We start from the raw sequence: 26,068 nt of genomic DNA, 5'->3' as shown, positions 1-26,068 counted from the left end.
TCATCGTCTGGAATCGTTTAAAGCCCTTTGAACAGTTTGCACTGAAACTGTCTTTTGGACCTTGAACTGTTTGGTTCCCATTGAAGTCCATTATATGGAGAAAAATCCTGGAATGTTTTCATCAAAAACCTTAATTTCTTTTCGACTGAAGAATGAAAGACATGGACATATTGGATGACATGGAGGTGAGTAAATTATCAGCAAAAGTTTTTTAAAAGTGAACTACTCCTTTAATGTAGGCTTGTTTCATTAGTAGGGCTTTTTATACCCGTTGTTGAGCAGTTAATGTTTTTTTTCTTTTCTTATTTACTGTGAACTCAGGCTGCCATATAGTTTGGAAATTGCATTGATTACAGGGAAGCTATTCCCTTTTTCCCCACTTTGTAAAATCCTGAAATGAAGAAGCAAATTTGCCCTTAAATCAAATGAAATGCCCACAAATCAACAGCTACTTCAACATACCTGATTGTTCATGTTTTGCCATGCTGTGACAATATAATGTTGAGTTGAATTTTCCAGGTTTCTCCACAAGATGGCAGAGTTTACAAAGCAAAATATCATACATGCATACAAAAAAAACCTAGATACAAGACAATAAAAAATCCATTGTTTCACTCAATGCCGATCTTTATAATGACTGAGGCTTTAAATGGCTTTAAAGAGCTAATAAAAGATTTATTACAACATTTTATTAATTATAATTTATACATAACTTTCACGAGTTACAAGTTGACCGCAAACACAATAATTATCACATCCTTTATCCAAAGTGGACCCAGTAAATAAGAACAAACCCCCCCCATTGTAAAGCTGCCATTTCCTGGCTGAAAATCTAAGAGTAACAAGATGTTCGACGGCAACAATGGAGACATGGTTGAAAAACATTGGTCTAATTCTCTTAGAGAATTCAGTCATGCATGTAAGCACGCAACAACTGTCATACAAATGTACCTTATAAACAAAAATCAAGTTATTTAAAAGCAAAACAGGATGCTTGTAGAACTACACAGTAGTAAGCCAATAGATTTTAAAGAGAGAAGAGGACACAAAGTGATAATAATAAGTTCATCTATTCCTTACTTAGTAATTGTCACTAAGCATAACTTATTGACCTTAAAGACTAGAGAGTTTTATATCTGTCATTGTTTCTTTTGAAGAGCAGCTCCAGTTTATTTTCAGTTGACAGAATTGCTTAACGGTTGGAAAATAAAGCCTTAGTTCTTAGTTAAATGTTTGATCAGGTGGTTTTTAAAATCGTGTTGTCATGATCCCAAGACTACGGAGGTGTATTGCATTCACTTGAAGAAAAAAATCTACTCTGTTTTTCTGAATTAACGAGTTAATTTTTCATGAGAAAAAAAAATTTGCTCTGTTTTTCTGAATTAATGAGTTAATTTTTCATGAGAAAAAAAGTGAGTTAATTTTTCATGAGAAAAAAAATTTGCTCTGTTTTTCTGAATTAATGAGTTAATTTTTCATGAGAAAAAAATTTTTTGCTCTGTTTTTCTGAATTAATGAGTTAATTTTTCATGAGAAAAAAAGTTTTTGCTCTGTTTTTCTGAATTAATGAGTTAATTTTTCATGAGAAAAAAAATTTGCTCTGTTTTTCTGAATTAACGAGTTAATTTTTCATGAGAAAAAAAAATTTGCTCTGTTTTTCTGAATTAATGAGTTAATTTTTCATGAGAAAAAAAATTTTTGCTCTGTTTTTCTGAATTAATGAGTTAATTTTTCATGAGAAAAAAAGTTTTTGCTCTGTTTTTCTGAATTAATGAGTTAATTTTTCATGAGAAAAAAAATTTGCTCTGTTTTTCTGAATTAACGAGTTAATTTTTCATGAGAAAAAAAAATTTGCTCTGTTTTTCTGAATTAATGAGTTAATTTTTCATGAGAAAAAAAGTTTTTGCTCTGTTTTTCTGAATTAATGAGTTAATTTTTCATGAGAAAAAAAGTTTTTGCTCTGTTTTTCTGAATTAATGAGTTAATTTTTCATGAGAAAAAAAATTTGCTCTGTTTTTCTGAATTAACGAGTTAATTTTTCATGAGAAAAAAAGTTTTTGCTCTGTTTTTCTGAATTAATGAGTTAATTTTTCATGAGAAAAAAAATTTGCTCTATTTTTCTGAACTAATGAGTTAGTTTTTCTTGAGAAAAAAAGTTTTTGCTCTGTTTTTCTGAATTAATGAGTTAATTTTTCATGAGAAAATTTATTTTTGCTGTTTTTCTGAATTAACTCATTAATTCAGAAAAACAGAGCAAAAAAAAATAAAAATTCCATTAAAAATTAACTCATTAATTCAGAAAAACAGAGCAAAAAAATTTTTCTCATGAAAAATTAACTCGTTAATTCAGAAAAACAGAGCAAATTTTTTTTCTCATGAAAAATTAACTCGTTAATTCAGAAAAACAGAGCAGATTTTTTTTCTTCAAGTGAATGCAATACGCCTCCGTACAAGACAAACCTAGTGCCAGTAGAGATCACTTACAATGATTTCATCATAACGCCATATACAGTGCTTCCTTAATTACACTGTAATCAGAAAGACAACTAAAGTGAACAAACTAATGACTTTTCTCAATGTTTGCCACAAATACAAATGTCGGCGGGAAAGAAATCTTACAAAAAGCATAAAGTTTCTTATCAAAATAAGTGCATGGAAAGCTTTCAGCAAAGTCTACGTCACTAAATTCATCTAATTAAATTTTAATTGCAAAAGAAACTTGTAATTTTAATGAGAAATGAGTAACCTGCATTGTGAATAATGCTGTCCTACAATCACTGGCCAGGGAACATCTTCCCAATGACTTCCTTTAACATGCCAAAAACATCTGAAACATTCACACAACGACACGTCACTATTTCTAGAAGACGGACAATCAGTTTAGGATTTGATTTAAAGCTACAGCTAAAACCTGCTGGAACCGCTTAAACAACGAGCATTTAAAAAACTCCACTTTCCTTATGTGCAAAATATAAAAGGCAAAGAAATGAAAGTGGCCAGTTCCTCCAGCTTCACGCCTCTGATAGTGCTTCAGTAAGTCTATTTTCTATAGTTAGCCACGTTTCCACCGAAATTATCTGGAATAATTTGCCCAGGAACTTTATTCCCCCTGACCCGTTGCTGTCTATGTCTCCACCGTGGTTACAGTAACGTGAAGATTAGGCAATGTGCGCTACTTTACAGTTACTGAATTTAAAGGGATACTAAGCTTTGTATTAGTAGGAAACCTGTAGTATTTGCCGTGCTTTCCACCCTCATATCCCCATGAGACGAGAGATTTATTTAATTTTTGTCTGGAAAAAATCCTTCGATCATCCAAAAATCGTCATTTTGCGTCATCGGAGGATGTTGTCCAGAGGCTAAAGACTACAGCTCTCGCTCGTCCCACTCGCCACAGTAAACATGACTCGCGTAAACGGTAGGCGTGGCCTCCTAGGGCAGCGAACACGTGCATTCTGGGAGTTGTAGTCTTTCATCCAAATAAGCCTAAAATACATTTTCTGTTTTTTCTCAGTCTAGAAAGCTCCAAATTCAAAACTAATTTGACATTTCTTTTACATAAATGACCCGTTTTAAATACACATTAATTTTTCCAGAGGTGAAGTATCCCTTTAAAGGAGAACTCCGGCGAACAATGAACCTTTGGTCTAATAAAACATCGGTACCTAGTCAATCGTTCTCTGAGATTTGTTTTCATGATAATCGAAAAAACTCTAAAAACTGTTTAGCATATAATGCTAGTACTGGGGCATTGACTAAGTAAAAAGAAATGGCTAGTTTATACCACTAACAAGGCTCAAAATAGCCCCACACTAACACAGTAACATAATGAGGGTCCATACATGCAAAACGAAGCATTGAGAACTTTGTAAGTGTACAGACCGTTTAATAAGAAGATACTTTATGAAGACAGTCCACTTCGTGTATACAGGCAGGAGCCATCTTTGAAAAACAGACTCGATAAGTCGAACCACGAACGCCGTTCATACAGTTCAGAAGTTCGCTGAACTTCATACAGTTCACCTCACTTGGCAAGTTGGCACGTCGTTCGTGGTTCGACTTGTCGTGACTATTTTTCAAAGATGGCTCCTGCCTGTATACACGAAGTGGACTGTCTTCATAAAGTATCTTCTTATTAAACGGTCTGTACACTTACAAAGTTCTCAATGCTTCGTTTTGCATGTATGGACCCTCATTATGTTACTGTGTTAGTGTGGGGCTATTTTGAGCCTTGTTAGTGGTATAAACTAGCCATTTCTTTTTACTTAGTCAATGCCCCCAGTACTAGCATTATATGCTAAACAGTTTTTAGAGTTTTTTCGATTATCATGAAAACAAATCTCAGAGAACGATTGACTAGGTACCGATGTTTTATTAGACCAAAGGTTCATTGTTCGCCGGAGTAAGCTTAATAAAGCCTGAGACTCGTCGTCGGTCCATCGGTTGTATTTTTTAAACTCCATTGTTGACTCGAATAGTAAATAACTGTGACTGTTTTGTTACTGGTGGATGAAACAAAATGCTGCGTGGAGTCAACCAATCAAAATGCGGCATGAACTCGACCAATCAGCATGTCCAGCGCCCAAGTCCCACCCCTGAAAGTTCCTGAACTTTGAAAAGGAAGTAGTACTATCTCACGAGCAGGGACTTTCGGACGGGGACCACTCCCGTTTTTCCCGGGTTTCCCCCGTTTTTTTAGCCCTATATCCCGGACCCCTCCCAGTATGTTATTTCTCCCGGGAAACTCCGTAATTTGCATGGCCCAAACTCCTTTATGAATAATCGGACCAATATGTTTCTCTAATGTTGACCAGTTGCCTGATCTTTCAACCTGGCGACCTAACCAAGTGTTGACAAGGGACACTTCATTTAGAGCCTGGTTCCTGCGGTGGAAACACACCGAGTACCAGCCCAAAGTCCCTTGTTCCTGGGGAAAGTTCCTGCAGTGGAAACGCGGATTATGTATGCGGACACATTTTGGGCTGTCGTGAATCATTCCGACTTGATCCTTCCAACACAATCTGCGTTTAACTTAAATACACCACACATGAAAAAAAAAAAAAAACATAAAACAATCAGTACAGTTTTCTGCATAGCCTCCCAAGGGCTTTCCCAACTACTGTACTCACTCTTTGTAAATATGAAACTAAAGCGGTCAATTCTTCTAACTTTATGCCTCTGATAGTGCTTCAGTAAGTCCATTTCCTTTCACTATGAACCCGGACACATTTGGGCTATCGTGATATCTTGATCCTTCCAAGACACTTTACGTTTAACTCAATAAATACACCAAAGAAAACAAAACAAACAAGAATAACCAGTTGAGTTCCTGCATAGCCTCCCAAGGGCTTTCCATACTCACTCTTTGTAAAAATGCGCTGGATTGAAAAGAGCTGAAATGAAAACAGAGGCTCATTTCAACATGGCTGCCAGGACTGAAGTGAGCGAGCGGAGGCCTGATCAGCTCCCAGAAGACTGTGCGTGTGAGGAAGACTCCTCCTCCTCCTCCTCGTCCTCGTCCTCCTCTGTGCTGTGTTCTGCTGGCGGGCCCAGGGCGGGTCCGGGTCCCAGGGCCGTGCTCGAGCTGATGCCGTTGGATGTGCTGATGGAGCTGTGCTGGATGGCCTCGTTCTGAGGGCTGCTGGGAACAGACATCTCCCCGCCGCTGTCCTCCTTCTCCAGCTCTGAGACACACACACACACACACACACATCAGAGACTGAGACTCCAACGACACCGGCATCAGCAGCTTCTGAACGCTTCACACACACTGCAGCTCTTTATGTTATTGTTTGTTAAAATAGTGTTTGCTAATTATGTGTGTGTGTGTGTGTGTGGGGGGGGGGGTCATACTAATAATAATGCTGTGTGTATATATCATGCACAGTATGTAAATGTTTCACAGAATTCCCAGATGACCAAATACATTTGCAGTTACACAACCAGAGCAAAGTGTCCCACAATGCAAAGTGCTTGACTTGACCTGCCAGTATGATGAATGAACCAGATGTGACAAAGAAGATTATATAATATATATATATATATATATATATATATATATATATACATACATACATATATATATATATATATATATATATATATATATATATACATACAAAAAAAGACACACACACACACACATATATATATATATATATATATATATATATATATAAATGAAAAATACAGTAAAACGGCTCTATTTGAATATATTTTAAAATGTAAATAACTAAATACTTAAAAGTAATGTTACAATATTGCATTACTCTCTAAAACATAACTAATAGTGTCACTTAGTGACTTTTTATAGAAAGTAAAGTGTTGTTACTTTTGCATACATTTTTCTTATCTAAGCTGGGCTTGCTTGTTTGTTTTTTAATAACAAAAAAAAAGTCATTTTTTGCTAGGGCCGTCAAACGATTAATCACGATTTATCGCACCCAAAATAAAAATTTGTGTTTACATAATATATGTGGGTGCACTGTGTATAATTATTTTACATATAAATAAATACACACACATGCATGTATATTTAAGAAAAAAATATGATTTATATATAAAATATTTATATACGTAATATAAATGATATATAAATCTATATACATTATATACATTAACATATTTACAAGCATGTGTGTGTGTATATATATATATATATATATATATAAAATAATTATACAGAGTGCATCCACATACATCATGTAAACACAAAGTTTTATTTTGGACAGCTTTTATTTTTTTCTCATATTTTTGACAGCCCTAATTTTTGGCAGATGTGAAAATCTTTTCGCTCCAAAATAGAAATGAATAAATTCAGGCCTGTACAGTAGAGGGCGCCGCTCAAACCTTTCAACTGTTCTGCCAGTCTGGATCACAGAAGAATCGGACTCAGGAGACGACAGTTCAACACTCTCCCTTCAGCATTAAAAAAACCCCCCAAAAAAACAAATGTGACGTTTATCTAAAGTCATTTGGCTTATTAGATCGAAGGTCAGCAGCAAAGACATTGATAATAAAGTGAGATTAAATACATAAAGTGTATTTGTGTAATTCAACATTTAATTATTGCAGGTTTTATTAATATTCTGAGTTTCCATTTCAGTGTTTTTATTCATTTTGAGGAATACTGAATGTTTGTGTGCCACTGAGATGAGTAAATGCTCACATTTAGTCTAGATCTACAGTAATTATTTGTAAAAGTAACTCCAATATTTTGTTGTAACTTCAAACATAATGTATTACTTTACTAGTTACTTGAAAAAGTAATCGGATTACTTGTACTGGGTAACCAGTACAAGTAATCATTACTCATCATTACTCCAGTCTTCAGTGTCACATGATCCTTCAGAAATCACTCTAAAATGATGATTTGATGCTCAAGAAACATTTAATTTATTATCAATGTTGAAAACAGTTGTGCTGCTTCATATTTGTGTGGAAACAGTGATCATTTTTTGTTTTCAGTATTCTTTGAAATAGAAAGTTCAAAAGTTCATTTTGCAATCAAATGTCTTCACTGATCCGTTTAATGCATCCTTAACATAGTGGATTTTTAAAAAAAATATTTTTTTTCTTTCTTGTTAGTTGTACTTGACACTGATTTGATTCCCAAATTGTTACCTCTTGATTTTGATATGTCACTGAAAAAATCAATAAACAAATGTTTTTTTTTTTTGTTTTTTTTTTTTAAAAAACAATCTCCAGGATTACTAGAAAGCTGCAGGCCGGGAGTTTTACCAGGGTTCAAAATTGATCTAAAAGTTGATCTGAAATCGTAACAACCCTAGAGAGCAACAAATGTGTTCAACGTTTAAATAGGAAACAGAGACTTGTATTTCAAATGATTGATTGCACTGGCACGCGCCCACTGAAAGCACGATGCATCCGCTGCCTTATCCTCACCTGTTATTACCATGTGACTGGTCCCTCTTGAGCTATTGAGAATGAGGAGTCACATGCCTATTTGGGCGGGGTCTGAGCCGGTCGGCCATGACGGTAGGAGACGCTATCGGTTACCAGCGGCAACGCCTTTAGAACCCATAGACGCGACTAAACATTCCAGAGCTCTTTAATTTTCGCGCATTTATTATTTTGGCAGGACAGAGACGGATCTAAAAATACGAGAAAAAAAGGAAGAAAGTAAAGCAATGCAAAAAGATAAGGCGAAAAAAAAAGGGACCTTAGAAGGAAACAAAGCAGCATTAATATATTTGTTCTTTTGCACTAATAACAGTATTATTATTTTATTATTATTACTTATGTTGTCCATGAAACTTATGTTGTCCAAATATACATATATTTCAGTTCTCAATAAATATTGTTAAGCCATATCAAGTTGTTTCAAACATTTATTTCAATGAAATAAAAAAGTAATGAACAAGGCACTCAAACAACACTTTTGCATATGTTCGTTAAGGCAAAGCAAACAGTGAAAATCGTATACTAAACGCATCAGCCAACCGCAATCCGCGTCTCCTCGTTAGATCAGACTCTCCCTGCTGTGTCAATTTCGGTAACCCCAAAAACTTAATTCCGTTGTTCCTATGTTTAAAATGTATCGTGTGAGTTACTGGAGGAGTTTTTAACGCAGCAGTTACTTCCAGGCATGGTAAAACAGTGCGGTATTGCGAGAAACTCCTCTACTACCGAGCTAAAAACACACGTAATCAATACTGTTTTGCCGTGGGAATCCAACCAACATGGCGGAGGGGGGAGGGGCACTGTAAAATGACGTCAACTCCTCATTCTCAATAGTGATGACGTGTAATATCAGGCACTCGCTGCCGACGCTAAACGGCCCAATCTTAACCCCGATCGACGCCGAGAGGGAGAAAGCTCACATCTAAGCTGTGTCTGAAACCGCTCACTCGTTCACTCATTCACTAACCCCTATGGCATTTGAGTGCACTATATCTGCAAGGAGTAAACGAGATGAAGCGAGTGAATTCGGACGCTGACGTTTACACTGTGCGTCGGAGAGTTGGAGCTGTCGCAGAAAAGGCTTCGTCACGCGTACTGATAAAACTCCTTTTATCTTACGTTACCTACTTTATAAAATAATATTAACAACAATAACAATCATAATGACTTTATTTTGTAATTATACCTCCGTGCCAGATTTGTAGTTTCATCGACTGAAATTGTACATCAACTCTCACGTTCACAGATGACGTGTCGTCGAGCGCCCTCCGGCGACCGTTATTATGTTCAAAACGACGATTAACGGATATTTTTCAAATCCTCCACTGTAATCTCTGGTTTAAACTTGCTCGCGCCGAACTTTCATGCGCGCTCAGTTCTCTCCGCATTGTATTGTGGAAAATAGGGCTTCAGCGAGTGTACATCGAATGTACACTCGAATTCAGAGAGGATTGTGGGTAAAAGTAGTGAATGAATGTAGGGAATGATGTCGTTCACTCAGAATTCGGACACCACTACAAAATGGCCGACACCCGATATAGTGCACTATATAGTGGATAGGGAGCGATTTCAGACACAGCTCTAAAGTTCGTTCGCACCGGATGAGTTGCTGGCATGATTGCGATTAAAGACTTTCCCAGTCCAATGCTTTGTCGTTTATTAATCCCTGTGCTTGCTTTGTAACCTTTAATTAAAGTTACAATGTCATTTTAAAGCAACATCATCGGGGTATATTAGAGGCTGTAGCGTGTGGCCAGACTCGCCTTCCTTCCCTGCCAACTACTGCAGCGACAGATAATTACTGCACCTGATTTTAATGATACACACACAGGAGAGCGGCTGAGATGCGCGGTCCAAATGCCACCAGCTGTTCTGCAGTTGCATTGAATTAATTGGCTCCTGATGAGGAAGGGAATGAAAAAAGGCCTCTTTCTCTCTCTCGCTCGACTCAAAAAGAAATGCAGACTACCTATGATAATTAATATAGCTAATGAAGCAAGCACTGCCGAAATGGCACTTGGTAATTAATGCGGGACGTATTAGAGTGTGTGTTCGGTTCTGAAGCGTCTGAATTGACTGGGCTCCGGATCAGGTGACTTTTCATGTTAAATACCCTCGCCGGCTCTGTGCACGCAAGGTTGAACCATAGATAGACTGTAAAAACAATATGGACGTAGTGTGCGTGACGTCACCCGTAGTGTTTCTGAAGAGCATTTTTGAAGCCCAAAGTGGGCGGAGCCACCGTCGCCATCTTTGCCGCGCGTCAACCGAAAGTGTGCAGCGAGGCGGATCAGCTGAGGTGACAGACAAACGGCTAGTAGTGACACCACCTGTCACTCAAGTGCCCACGCCCTTAATTATGCATAACTTTAAGGCTTAATAGACCCCTCTTCAGTTTGTGGGCGGAGCTTAGGTGGAGGCAGAACGATCCCTCTGGCCGCTTCACTAACGCTAGTTAGCAAATATTGTTAGCTTGTTTTTTTTTAACAATGACTGGAGAAAATCCGATTTTATCTTAATGTATGAGGTCACTCAGTGTCCAGGTCCACGATTGTTATTTCCAAAAGTTATTTTTAACGGACAGAACCAGATTGGCCGACCTGTAGCCGCCTACACGCTCACTCAATGCATGGACGATCTGACGGGATTAACGTTACGTTACCTCGGTTGAGTGGCCTGACTTCTACACCTACCTTATAGAGAAACCGATCGTAAAGAGAAACTGAGGGCTTATAAATCTTTAGATGCCTATATGGTCCTGTACAAGACTTGTGTGTATGATCCGCAGTTCTGGAGAGCCAGCGCCAAGATGACGACAATGTAAAGAGTGACATTACGGTGCGATTTTAATGATGTGAATATTTTCTTGAAAAAAAAATTCCAGAAACAGCATATTCATTTTTACAACACAACAAGATGACATTTAATAATAGTAACAATAATTGAAGCTCCTTATTATGTAGCCGAATCTGTGCTGGTTTGTATTGGCCGCCTCCAGTTTTCACTTTGTTTTGCCTCCAGCTAGCGCCGTGACGTAACTGTGACGTCGGCGCAAAAGGGGTCTATATCATCTAAATGAATGAGTAATATAAAAATTCAACCCCCTCACAGTTGTCACGAAGGTCAAAATTAGCTATATAGCCCAAACACATTTTTTTTATGCTGTAAAATTGGTTGTTTTAACATGGGGGTCTATCAGATTGACTGTCGTTTGCAGCCTGTCTCTAGAGGCCAGTCGATGAATTGCAGTTTAAGCCACTTCTGTGTTGGATTCGAGAGACTGGAAGGTTGGCGCTTGGGTTGAACACAGAAAACGGAGTTGGGTTTTCTCTTCATTTACATGTTCAGGCATCTGTAATTACTCCTAATGGTATTAAGCAGGAACGTGGGGTGATATATTATCATACACGCTCCTGAGAGCGCTCTCCACTCACCTCCTCTCGGATCGTCTCCGCCGTGAGCAGATGGGGCTTGTGCAAAGCCAAGCGGAGGCATGGCCTGCCCTGTTTGCAGGGCATTATGGGTAATTTCCCCCCACCTGCTACCAGGGCAGCACGGCCTGAGAGATTAAGGCCAGAAACGTACTTTACTGAAGTACGCAATCACAAATGAAAATGCTTTGCCAAGCGAGATCTCGTCGGCCATACTTTACACCAGTGACTTTCACATATATTTCATGCCTGCTATGGATCGAACAAGACGGGAGCGTGCAATCATAAAATGAAAATGTGTAGTAACACTTTATTTTACAGTGTCATAGCTACATGTAGTTACTATAGTAATAACAGTAAAGTATGCATAATTACATGCAACTAACCCTAACCCTATAGTAAGTACATGTAGTTACTTAATATTACTTAAATGTACAATTGCACTGTAACAAAGACACCTCATCGGCCATACTTTACACCTGTCCCAAACAGGCACAATACAATTTTCAATATATCTCAGGCCTAACAGACTGCAATGGATCGAACAAGACGGGAGCGCTCAGGTGACGTTTGCACTTTTTCCACCATATTAAGACCGTTCTTTGACAGGTGATGACCATCTGCTGCTTCTCCATCCTGCAATGAATGTGGCACAAACCAGCGTTGTGTACAAAGACAGAACGATGCTCTTCTCTGAGCCTCATTTGCACAGGTGACTAATATATGACCCCTCACAGCATTCGGCAGCATAAACAGGATTGAGGAATGGTTTCGATCATCTCTATACTCTCGTCCACCTTGCAAAGACCTACCAATGCCTGCAAATGAACCAGCTTTCAGACAACCCAATCTCACCCGACAACCATCCCGCTCATAATATGCATGAGACCTGTCAGTCAAGCTGCTTAACAATGCCGTCGCATAATGAACTGCACGGCTGCGGCGGCGCATCCCAGTTGCGAAACGGCACTTCTGTCAGACTCTCTGCTATAATACACTCATTTTGGAAGCAATCATTGTCAATACAAGTCAACGCTGGGTTGCAAAATGAGCCAAACGCGCGCTCACACACACACACCCAACGACATATCAGCCAAGGGGCTCTATCTTGCACCCGGCGCAAATGACTTTATACACTGATGCATTTATCGTTCCTATTTTGCACCCGCGCAAAGCGAGCTTTTCCCTCCACAGATGCACGTCGGTAAACTAGGGAATTGAGAGCCTAAGTCCCTCCCCTTCCGGTCGACCACCACGGGACCTTATTTCGGAAAAATATTGTATGGTAGTCAATGGCGAGAGTCAACAAATATTTTGATCTGGTTTGAATTGTGCCCTGAATTACACATATGATGTTTGTCAATTTAAAAGATACATTTTAAAGTAAAGAAAGTCGCAGTTTGATGTGAAACCGTTGAGGTATAAGACTGTGAAAATACGTAGTTACAAAGACTACAAACCCCAAAGGCGCACATTTTCTCTCAATGAATGAAGCTAACTTTACTGAGGCTAATGTCTGTCATTGTTTCTATAGTCTTACGTTATAATCGTAACGTTACGTCGTCATGCCTGAGTGTTTTGTACCAGACTGCACACACACGATCAGCGGATCGCACTCGTTGTTTCGCTTCCCGGGAGATGTAGTTCATAGAGCGATTTTCACATAAAACTACATGTTACTCTTCTCTTTTATGACAAACTGCGACGTTTTTCACTTTCAGAATTATCTTTAAAATTGACAAACATCATATGTGTAATTGAGGGCACAGTTCAGACGGAATAAAAAGATAAGTTGTCTCTCGCCATTGATGGAAGTGGAGGGGCGGGACTTAGGCTCTCTATGAACTTGCGCGCCCTGGGCGGGTCGGCGAAAAAAGGAGGCGTGTTTCGGCGCAAACAATTCACTAGTGCTATTTTGCAGTTCCAGAAAACAATTCCGCCACTGACCAGAAAAAAGCGGTCTAAAGTAAGTGGCGTGTTGCGCGTACATTCAGATGCTATTTTAAGCGTGCATGCTTGGCCATAAATACAATGCGCGTGAACAACGCGGATACACTGTAGATGATTCTCTCAGCTACACAGATGCATTTTACTTCATGCAAATGATACATTATTATAGGCGCAGTGGATAAGACACATGCCTTTGGTGTGAGAGACCCGGGTTCGAATCCACTGCAAGACACCAATGTGTCCCTGAGCAAGACATTTAGTTGCTCCAGAGGCGTGCGACCTCTGACATATATAGCAATTGTAAGTCGCTTTGGATAAAAGCATCAGCTAAATGTATAAAAATGTTAATGTAAACAGTTATTACTACAGTAACTACATGTAACAATGACACTGTAAACTAAAGTGTGACCCAAAGTGCTTCCACACTAGCAGGGCGTTAAGCTTCAGTGTCTGTTGAAGCCTTTGGAAGTGGTTCTGGCAAAAGCGTACACACGTTCACTCCCACATCCGCTTCTCAGTCCCTCTGACAACAGCTAATTGATATGAAGTGGCTGCATATGGCAGACGAGCCGCAGATCTGCACATTTCACAAGGTATCATTAAAGCATAACGGCCAAAGGCGTGTGTGTAACAAAAGCAGCCCTCGGTTTCTGAATGCCTCTTTATCACTCATCTTAAAGAGGAAAGCGCTACATATAGTGGAGAGATCATTTTTTTTATATACGAGTCCTCTGCGTTCTGTGGTAATAATGCGACGAGATGAATCTGTGTTATTTCACACTCAGGGCTAGTTCATTTTCCACTCCACATTTCATCAAAACAAACACAGGACACTCATTAGGAATAACACTCATCTGTTATCATCAAAAAAATAAAGAAATAGTAAAACGATAAAGAAAGAACAAGTCCATTAAGCAGAGCTGGCAGTCCAGAGATTTTACTAATTTTCAAAGAAACAAAAGGCTTTCAGTGAGATTAGATGTGTTGCTGAATCCCGAGCAAAATTTAACAACTGGAATTACGGCTTTGTGAATGAAATCTCTTGACTTAAGCCAGTTTACTGTGTTTCCCAACCCAAACAATGTACACTTGGGGTCGACCGATATTGGTTTTTTTTTTTGATGGACGATATCGATAGAGAGCAGAGCGGCCGATATAAAGACGATATTTATATATATATATACTTTATATTTATTTTAATCAATATGTAATAAATTAGAAATAAATTAGAAAACAAATCTTTAAAATAAACATGCTTGTACTTTAGATGGCTACTTATTGAATCTGCAATCCTATAACAGTATTTTTCACAAATAAAAAGTAATTGTTTAAAAATTAGGGCTGTCAAACGATTAATCGCGATTAATCGCATCCAAAATAAAAGTTAGTGTTTACATAATATATGTGGGTGCACTGTGTATAATTATTTTATATATATATATATATATATATATAAATACACACACATGCTTGCATATATTTAAGAAATATTTTTATGTATATAGATTTATATATAATAAATAAATAATAATTTCAATTAAAAATAAAAATAATATTTTTTTCTTTCTTAAATATACAAGCATGTGTGTGTATATATATACACAAAATAATTATACACAGTGCACCCACATATATTATGTAAACACAAATCTAACAACTGGAATTACGGCTTTGTGAATGAAATCTCTTGACTTTAGCCATCTTACTGTGTTTCCCAACCCAAACAATGTAAACTAGGGGACGACCGATATTGTTTTTTTGATGGCCGATATCTTAGAGAGCAGGGCGGCCTGTGACGGAGGCCTGTGACCTGTCCCGTCAAAATAAAGCGCCACCCGTCAAAATAAAAGTCCAGATTCCAACACATCAACCAATCAGAAAATTAAAAAAATTCTAAATATCGGCCGATATATCGGTATTGGCTAAATATATCGGTTGACCACTTAATGCACACAGGCATTTTCATTAGTAAGTCGGGCAACAAATCTCAGCTCGCGGTCCTTCCTTTCGGTCAAATCTAACTACTTTCCTATCTAAAGACAGGCAACAATGCCCAAAAAGAAAAGTGAGTTGTGAATCGGACTACACTGGTTGTGCTGCATGTTTGTCTCCGTGTGATTCTAGTGAGGATAATAAAAAAGACAATTTATTGGCATTTTTTTTTTATACACAATCTTTTATCTCAATAAACTCAATAAATTTACGCTTCAAGTAAACATTCACAACTCTGGTAAATTTTTGACTTGATTTTTGTCATTTCACTGTATCATACTTGATACAAAAATTTCGAAGGCCTCTAAATGATCAATATGATCAAAACTTTGCTTAAAAATGCATTGATACTAAAGTAATAGTTTATACATTTTAGCATGTAAAAGGCCTGTTAGTATACTCGTCCACCTTCAGCTCGTGGTTCGCACGTCTTTACAAAAATCATTAAAGATTTTAAAGCATGAAGTATATGTAAGAATAACTTTTATGTTGTAAGAAAATATTTCAAGATAAAACATTTACTGGACTTACTCGATTATCCATACGCCAATTTTTTATGTTGCAAAACATGTTAAATTTTTTCAAATATAAAAAAAATCATCAAAAAATCAAAGATCATGTTAAATCTACAGAGCTTTGATCATAAAACTAAGTATTTCGGATCATCTCTTTAAGACATTATTGGGGTATATAGAATGATTATGCACTTTATGCTAGTTGACTGTTATACTGTTATATGATATTACTGATTTACATAAGCGATCAGAATTGCATATTAGTTTTTTTTTGGTGATATAAATATCTAAAACTGCACCAAATTGCATATTTTCCTCAGTTTGTGCCTAATAAAAATATAAAACTAGTAAATAGTTTGGGCCTGAATAAAACTAAAGTTTGTCCTCCATATTCTCAATATATCTTAGTCTACATGAGCCATAAAATCCTGATGTACCTAATATGATACTAAACAAAACTAATTTGGAAAGATCTTATTGATGTACATAAGCGATCAGAATTTTATATAAATTTTGGCAATATAAGTATCAGGAACTGCACCAAATAGCATATTTTGCTCAGTTTGGGCCTATGAATAAAACCAACGTGGTTTTTTTTCACTATGTCACACTTAATTGAGCCATAATAGCCTAACGTAACTCAAATGTGATACTTAAACACATGCAGTATGGAAAATTACATTTTTAAAAGATTTTTTAGAAGGTTAAAAAAAAAGTCTAAAAATATTTTTAAAAAATCTAAAAATGAGTAAAATTCCATAATGTCTTGTTTTAATTTAAGTGATTAAAAATTAAGTGATTTGTTGCTTAAAACAAGCAAAATTATCTGCCAATTAATGATTAAAATGATCTGCCAATGGGTCAGAAAAATAATGCTAATTCAAACAGAGACAAGATTATTTTTCTTAAGCCAAAACTCACTTAATTTGTATTTATTTCCCCAGAAAACAAGACTTAATATCTTATGGCACTGTATTACTCAAGTAAACACGTCTTGATTTAAGATTCTTTTAATATTTGGACTGGAAACAAGACAAAAATAGTAAGTAAGAAAAGCATTTTTTTTGCAGTTCAGGTTTAAGAGCACAGAAACACGCCATCAATGTGTTAGTGAGTCTGATGACGAAGAAAAACTGGCAGTCTGCTGTGGTTGGTGATGAGGTACTCACGGTGGTTTCCTGATTTCTTTTGCAGGAGTGTCACGGGACAGTCCTTATGAGCCAGTAAGAGCTGTTTCAGCTGGGCCACCTCACTACGCAGAAGAGTCACCTCATTCTGGACACAGAGAAACAAGCATGTGACCTATCAAGATGAGCAGATTACAGCGAGGAATCAACAGAGAAAGATCATTAGCTCGTCTGCCTTTAAGCTTTTTTGGGACACAATTATAGCTGCTTAATGGCAGAGTCCCAGGAGAGAGAAGCACAGAGAGAGCGCTCCCCTCCCTCCGTCAGCGAAACACTGGTGAGATTTACTCTCGTCTGCCGTTACGACTCCCATGGGGCTGTGCTGTTCGGCGCGCGCTAAACACAGGCTGTTTAACAGCCAAGGTGACTTTAAGCAGGATTTACAGCGAGCTGAACGGGTGCGAAAGAAGGGCACAAGAGCGCAGATTTGAACACTTTCTCTGTTCCTCGGCATTTAATGCAGCGGTCTAAAAGCGTGCCAGTTTATTTCACTCCATCTGTTTCATCTTGGCAGTGCTGGTGTGGTGTGCAGAGGAGAAGCAGATTTAAACACAGCTGCTCCAACACTGTGCTAATGTTCACTACCGACTGACATCTTCCATTACGACCACAAAGTAGGCCTCTCTCTCCCTCTCGCCTCGCAGTTTCCCACATCACATCAAAATGCACAAAAGACTACAACATCCAGCCATTTAGTATGGCATCCACTGGAGCAAAGCAAGCTATTATTATTACTTACAAACGCAACACCGTTCTCAACGCTGACCCTAAAATAAGGCGGGTGTTCAATTGCCATGTTGATGTTTACAGACGGCGTGGCCAATGGCCGAGAGACGGCGAATAGTTATTAACCGTAATAAGTAGTAAACTGCCTAGCGGTCTGGATTGATATATTATAACGACGCTGTGGCTTACATTTAAGGTTGTTTCAGGCAAATTATTTCCTTCATAGCTGTGCTAATTTCATGTCAATCTGTAAATGTGTTTTTAATGTTTTAGCTTAATCCTGTAATTGTGGACAAATGTGGGCACAGAGGACTTCTAATTTTTATTTATTATAAATGTTATATCACTGTCTTCGATAAAGTTTTGTCTATTCATTTATGTTGGTTTTTTTTATTTTGGGGGTATTTTTAAATTTATTTACTTCAAAAATTACCATATTTTCTATGTAAATTATGCTTTTTTTATGTTTTATTTTTTATTTATTTTTTAACTACATTAAAATATCATTTCAATAATTTCTTAGACCTAAAACCTAAAGGGGTGAAGTGACTTTGCTGTCACCTGGTGTCTTATTTTGGCTTATTTTAGAGTACTCTAAATTACAGTTTTTCCCATTCATTTCTATGGGTGCCCATTTTTGACCCAAATACAAGATTAAGGAGTTTTTTTGTTTTTTTTCACCCACTTAACATTGTATTTGGGGTATTTTTGGATTAATTTACTTCAAAAACTGCTATATTTTCTATGTAAATTATGCTTATTTTTATGTTTTAGTATTTAATTTTTTTTAACTACGTTAAAATATCATTCCAATAAGTTCTTAGAGCTAAAACCTAAAGATGAAGTGACTTTGCTGTCACTTGGTGTTTTATTTTTGGCTTATTTTAGAGTACTCTAAATTACAGTTTTTCCCATTCATTTCTATGGGTGCCCATTTTTGACCCAAACACAAGATTAAGGAGTTTTTTTTTCACCCACTTAACATTGTAGAATTGAGTCAAAAAAAAAATGGTGTGTGTTCAGGAGGCAAACTTAGCAAAAGGAGCCAAGTCTTGTACCGTATTTTTTTAAAAATAAATCAAAACTATTTTGCCCACATTTGTCCAGAATACGGTTTTAGGGTTAATTTAAAAGTGTAAGAAATGTTTTGCGTAGATTTATTTATTTGGTGAGTAGATGTATAAGCAGGATAATGACAGGGAAATCACAACCCTGATTGTATAAACATAAAAAATTGTGTTAAAAAAAGGAAATTGATACTTGACAGTGAAGACATTTATAATATTACAAAAGTTTTCTATTAAAAAATGTAATTCATGGCCAGCAGAGTGTTTTCAACACTGATTATGATTATTTCTTGAGCATATTAGAGTTATTTCAGAAGGATCATGTGACTCTAAAGACTGGTGTAATGATCAGCTTTGATCACATGAATAAATTACAGTTTAACATAAATTCACATAGAAAAGAGTTATTTTAAATTTAAATAATATATTATAATTTTTGTGATTTTACTGTATTTTTGAGTAAATAAATGCAGCCTTGGTGAGCATAAGAGGCCTAAATTGAAAGTCTGAAATACAGTGATGTGAATAAGTTTGGACACCCATGCTAAAGTTGCCTAAAAAGAGGCTAAAAAAATCATCTTTTGGATATTGATATTGATCTTAATGCCTTAATTAAAAATATTAGGAAAAATAAAACCTTTTAAGGACACAAATTTTCTTTGTGACTGAATAATGTCCTTAAAATTCTTCCTTAAAATACAGGGTGCATAAGTCAGGACACCCCTACGTTAAATTCCCATAGAGTCAAACACTGTGGTCAATGAATTCCCAAACACTGGTCAATGAATGAACCTGTAATCGGCCAATATCTTGATCTCTAGCTGTCAAATAAACAAAGAAAGCATCGATTTAACATGTTTTGCAAGTCGTTACTGTTAATATTTAGCTACCAGGTGAACTTTCAATGACACGAACATCTAAAGTGACATATGGCCCCAGGTACGGTCCTCCCGCTCTGCTTTTAAACCAAAATCATCAAACGAAACGTCTAAAATGGTCCGAATGAATCTCAATGGTCCCTTCTGCCGTTTCCAGTAAGATCAGGCCCGTTCAGGCCATTAAAGTGTTTAATGCTTCCGCACACCGGCTGCATCCATAAAGGCAGCACAGGGGGGATGTTTGGCTCGAGTGCTGGTCTGAAACCCTGACACCTCGTTAAAAAGCCAGTTAAGGATGATGTTAACGTAATCGAGCATCATTAGAGCTCTACGCTCCGATCAGCTGGGCCAACGGGACAATTACACCAGCCCATCAGCGCTGATAAATGCGCTCGTATTAAACGCCTTCTCTCCGACGAAACGTACTGTCACAGTCCCACACATTCTGTTACACCTTCTTCAGCTCTCCATCTGTTTCGTGTTAGTTTATTCGTTCACATAACCCACAAATGAATCGCCCTTCCCCCCACCCCTCCGTTTGCGCTTTGTTTAAACGGACAAATAAAAGAGACAGCGCGCAAATAAACAGTGACACATCTCATTAAATTGTCTGGAACGTGCCGACGCCGAGCCACGTTCTCCGCTATCAGCAGAGACAACGGTTACGTGAACTGTTTCGAACTTGTCAGTGGCGGATCCTAATTGCCTGCTACAAAACGGGGGTTGAGAAAGAGACGGCTTTCCCAGAGAGAGTTGCAGGGCAGCTCGCAAACGCTCCGACAGAACAGACGACACGCTTGTGTGCCGATGACATCTGGAGGAAACGTCTTTATTGACAGGGCCATATCGATGCAGGAGACTCGAACAATCACGCCGTGCCTGTCATGCAAACACACTTCTTAATTTACATTAATGACTTCATCACCATCTTTGTCTGGCTCTCAAACGCACACATTAATACACTCAAAGCGAGTGTGTGTGTACCTGTAGCTGTCCGTTCACGCTGTTCAAGTCTTCGGCTTTTTTCTCCAGACTCTGCACCCAGACTTTCCTCTTTTGCCTGCAGCGGGAAGCGGCGGCTCTGTTCCTTTCCAGAAACTTGCGTCTTTTCTCGTCGGGGTCTTCGCTGGTGGTCCTCCGCCGCCGCCCACCGGTACTGGTTGTGTGTTGGGCTGGGGGGGCGGGAGACACCTAAACGGGCCGGCAATCAAACGTACAAACACAGATTAATTAGGACTGATTTTGAATCATAGATGTGACCCTGGATCACAAAAGTGGCAAAGACCAACAATATATTCTGTGTCAAAATTATCGATATTTCTTTTATGCCAAAAATCATTAGGGTGTTAAGTAAAGATCACGTTCCAAAGATATTTAGCAGCGTACATATATAAAACATTTCTTTTTGTGAGTGAATATATAATAATAAATGAATCGCCGATTCAAATATTGTCGATGGAGAGCTTATTTATTCAGCTTTTAGATGATGTATAAATCTCATTTTCCAAAAAAATTGACCCATGTTTTGTGGTCGAGGGTACATATGTTCAATCAAAACCTGCACCTGACGAAGGTGAACGGAAAAATGAAACATACATTAATATCTATGGTTACCGTACGTATACTTACCTAAGAAAGTACTGGTGATGTGAGGTAACTACAGGGGTTAAAGGGATAGTTCACTTTGAAATTAATTTTGGTATGTTTTATCTTACCTCAAGGGCATCCAAGATGTAGGTGTCTTTGTTTCCGCAGTAGTTTCAATTTTGATATTTTTAGGTCAAACCGTTCGTGTCTGTCAGTCATATAATGGAGGTCTATGGTCACCACCTCATGGTGGTGGTCTATGCAGGTCTATACACATTGATGGCCTAAGACACGAAACGAGCAGTTTGTGTGAGAAAACGAACAGTATTTATATCGTTTTTACCTCTTGTAACAAAGCGCCCGCGCCCTCAGATCACTTTGACGTGGCTGTGGTTACAAGAGGTAAAAACTATATAAATACTGTTGGTTTTCTCACACAAACCGCTCGTTTCGTGTCTTAGGCCATCAATGTGTACTTACATTTACGAGTCATTAAATCATGTTTAATTTGGACTTCTCTGTGCATGCTCTTTGAGGTGGTGACCATAGACCTCCATTATATGACTGATAGACACGAACGGTTTGACCTAAAAATATCAAAATTGAAACTACTGCGGAAACAAAGACATCTTGGATGCCCTTGAGGTAAGCGAAAACATACCAAAAATGTATTTCAAAGTGAACTATCCCTTTCAGGTAAGGTTAGGGCTAGGTTCAGATTTAGTACATAGTTATTATGAAGTAGTACATATTATGTACATGGGGACTGTAAAATAACGTGCTACCATATTTATTAGAGACTATGAAAATGTACATTGCATTTGATTAGATGTTTGCAAATTATTAATAACACTTTTTAAAATAGTATAGCTGTTTGACAAAGCAGTTATTAGTTACACTTTACAATAAGGTACAAATCGTTAATTGTAATTAATAATAATATGTTTAATTTTAGTTTAGTTTAAAGTTTAGGTAACATTTAACTAAAAATGAACAACAATTTATTCATTAATGAGTTAAAAGTTAATGTTTATTCATAAATATGTACTACTGTTCAATGGTTTGGAGTCATTAAGATGTTGTTATAAGAAAATAATACTTTTGTTCAGCAAGGATGCATTAAATTGGTCAAAATTGACAGCAAATCCGTTTACGTCGTAATTCTGAAAGTATCAGTTTTCACAAAAAAAAGTTTTCAACATTGCCAATAAAAAAAATGTTTTTTGAGCATCAAATCAGCATATTAGAATGATTTCTGAAGGATCATGCGACGGTGAAGACTGGAGTAATAAATTATAAATATTTCATAATATTACTATTATAACTGCATTTTCGATTAAATAAATGCAGCCATGGTGAGCATATATATATATATATTTTTTTTTTTCAAAAACACCAAAAACCTTTTGAAAAGTAGTGTACTAGTCCTTAGGGACGCACCGATATGAACATTTTGGCCGATACGATAACCGATAATTCTTTATATTTGAAAGCCGATTACCGATATATCGGCCGATAAATCTAAATCCAAATTTTTATATCACTTTGAAAGCCTATTAACAAAAACAAAAGTCCCACCAGTAAAAGCCATGTCCCAAGCACACTATTATAATGTTAATGTTGTAGCCAATATGAAAGACTTGCGCTGCACATGTTGCACTGAACTGTATTTTCCTGTTTGAAGTGATTTTAATCCTATTTCAAATAATAATTTAAAAGCATCATGGCAAACAATGCGCAACTGAAGTGTCTCAGCTTAGGAAATAATCCATTATTTATCAGCTTTAATATAATATATCGGCCAAATTTTCTTATCGGGCCGATAACATCAAAGATGAACAAATATCGTCCGATACCGATGTGGTGGCCGATATATCGGCATCCCAACTATTCCTCAATGTTAACTCACATTGACTCACATTGAATTCAATATTTTAACTATCATCTTTTATATACATACAGTATATATAATGTACATAAAAATCAATATGACCTTTTTGTTCCAACCTGTCGTTCATTGTTAGTTCATGATACCGAATTACTTCAAGGATTATTAGTGAGAGATAGACGGAAACATACGGGCGTCTCTGTAGTGGATGTGGCCGGCTGTTGTGTAGCGCACTGGGGGCGTGGCTCCTCGGCCAGGGGCGGAGTCTCGCTGCTCTGGGTCTCTCTTGCGTCACCGTTCGTCACCTGAGGGATCTGATGACTGAGGACCGCCTTCAGCTTCTACAGGTGAGAGTCAACATGTACTATTAGCCTGTAGATATCACATTATTAGCTGACTGTCCACTCAAATGGTTTGAAAAGCAGATATCAGTGCTAAAATACATCAAGAGAAATAACTTCCCCGAGTTCAAGACACTCCCTCAACATCTGATTGGCTGGCTTCATGCATGTTTTTCAGGGTGCATGTTTTTATTTTGTTTGTTTGCCAGAAAATATCTTAAGAGTTTTGTTTAAATGTGACAAATTATGCCCCTTTTTACAAGATGTAATATAAATTTAAGGTGTCTGTGAAATTTCAGCTCAAAATATCCCCACCTAGATCATTTATTACAGCTTGTAAAATTTGCCCCTTTTTCGGGTGTGAGCAAAAACGCTCCGTTTGTGTGTTTGAACATTGGAATACAGATTCGAATCGATATTTCATTGAACTGGAAGCGCTGATGAAAACAAAAAAGGGATATTTCATTCTTTTTTCCCTTATTTTTGCATTGTTTTAGATTAAAAAGTGGGAGTCATTTTGAAGAGTAGACCCTTACATTGAAATATATGCTGGTATGCTTGGATTCGTGCGAACGGGTCTGAACCATAAGAGATGAATAGGGCTGGGTAATAAATATCGATTTCTCGATATTAATCGATTCTCATTTTTACGAACCGATATCGATTCTTAAATCTCAAGAATCGATTAGTCATCCTGTTTCATTTGAATGAATGGGACATTGTATCGCGGCTGCGCGCATCCAAAAAAAAATCGCAATAATCTTTGTCCTTTGTTACTATTGATATGAAACAAAGTCTCAATTTTCAAATTACGTCCATTTTCTTTAGAAATTCAAAAACATAAATAGCGTTTTGCCGCTGTGGCGTGAGATCGCTCCCCAGACAGCAAACTGACATTGAATCAACGTGGAAACGACGTCTCTCATGACATTGAAACAACGTTGATTTGCTCATCGAATTAACGTTGAACCAACGTCAGACGCGGCATTCTTCAAAGCTAAATGAAATCGAAAATTGGTTTGCTTTCATAACGTTGAAACAACGCGTTGATTTCAAGTTGATTTTCCGTTAGTTTTGAAAGAATGACGCGTCTGACGTTGGTTCAACGTTAATTCGATGAGCAAAACAATGTCAAATCAACGTTGTTTCGATGTCATATTTCCACGTTGATTCAATGTCAGTTTGCTATCTGGGTCTGGAGAAGCAGCAGCGCTGATCTCTCTTCCGGCTTAATAATACCAGTCACAGCGCCAAATAAACATGAATGAGCATCTGAAAGTGTTTTAAAAGATTGAGTACAGCTTATCGAAATCCGTATCATGTCACATTGATTCGCCCAATCAGCGTTTCAACCGTGGAAAGACGTCAGTTAAACAGCTTGTAATCAATGTCATGTATCGTCATATTTACCTCAGAAAACCCACATAAACTTGTCAGTCAGCTAGAAAAAATAACTCTAGAGAGGAGCATTTTGCTAAATATATACACCATATTACATATAATCTTAATGTTCTTCAATATTTAAGGCACATTTGAATAAATCTGGCAAGTTTTTATGACCACCATTTAAATGTTTATATTTCATATAATCTTCTTATTATAAAAATAAATAAAAGTGTAATTTAAGTGTTTGTATAGCTACAAAACAGTTCATTATTATCTTCGTATTAGGCTAATGAAGCCTATAGGCTACAACTAGACTCCCATAGTTTACAGCATTAGTTAAGAGATTTGATTCCCTTGAGAAAAATTGGCATTTATTGTAACTGATATCCAAAATAATCGATATTGAATCGAAATCGAATTGCAAGCTTGTGAATCGAAATCGAATCGAATTGTGAAATTTGTCTCAATACCCAGCCCTAGAGATGAAAGATAAGTATTGCCATTCATTTTGATCATATTTACATGGTCAGTCTGTCAGCATTTCATTTAACCCTTTCCTCTCTGGTGTATTGATTGTTACAAGTTCAAAATATGATTTGTGAGTGTTTTAGCTTTCAAATGATGCACAGTTGATTGAATATTTGTCTAAAACAAAGTTAATAAAATTATAGACAATGTGGCATTGCTGGTTAAGACGTTAAATGCAAACGAGCTGCTTTCCCCGCCTCCGTTCAGAAGAGGCCGATCCTTTACACAAGCCACAAGAAGTGACCGAGGACCATCAGAGGGTTAAACCTGTAGCCAAATCTTGTCCTCACACAAAATTCCCAAACGTGTGGTTTCCTATCGACATGACTAGATTTTGCCCATGCAAATTTGTTGACCAATTTATTAAATGTGCAGAGAGAGTAAGGATACAACAGTGTATTATCTTTTATGTCCAATTTTATGATTGGCCACTTTAAATGTCACTCCCTGTCTATCTCTATAGTTCTGGCCACAGTGTTGCAGAAAGCAACAAACTTTATGCCGACAGTCAAAAATCTGCCTAAGCGCAACTATAAAATCTCCCCCTCTTCAGCATTTTCGTATATTTCCAGCATAACGGCAGTGAAATGAGAAAACACAGTGCTCTCTCTCTCTCTCTCTCTGAGATCAGGAGGCTAAACTACATTAGAGAAAGGCGAGAACTGAAGA

General features: G+C 37.3%; 1 protein-coding gene across 2 annotated transcripts in view; it reads right to left on the bottom strand.

Moving 5' to 3' along the window:
• Positions 1-4,345: 4,345 nt before the first annotated feature.
• Positions 4,346-26,068, bottom strand: part of atf2 (activating transcription factor 2) — a 45,897-nt gene continuing 24,174 nt past the window's right edge. Inside the window, exons 9-12 of one of the 2 annotated variants that reach the window (XM_039647339.2) lie at positions 23,336-23,485; positions 20,654-20,860; positions 16,981-17,086; positions 4,346-5,684 (exon numbers count right to left, since the gene is read on the bottom strand). In XM_039647339.2, the coding sequence (XP_039503273.2) occupies positions 5,461-5,684; positions 16,981-17,086; positions 20,654-20,860; positions 23,336-23,485 (687 nt within the window). In that variant the 3' untranslated portion in view covers positions 4,346-5,460. The other variant, XM_089132977.1, reaches the window with a different exon arrangement.

Source organism: Pimephales promelas, chromosome 7 (genome assembly GCF_988280905.1).
Source record: "Pimephales promelas chromosome 7, fPimPro1.hap1.1, whole genome shotgun sequence".
NCBI lineage: Eukaryota > Metazoa > Chordata > Actinopteri > Cypriniformes > Leuciscidae > Pimephales > Pimephales promelas.
This window is presented reverse-complemented; position numbering and strand designations above follow the sequence as displayed.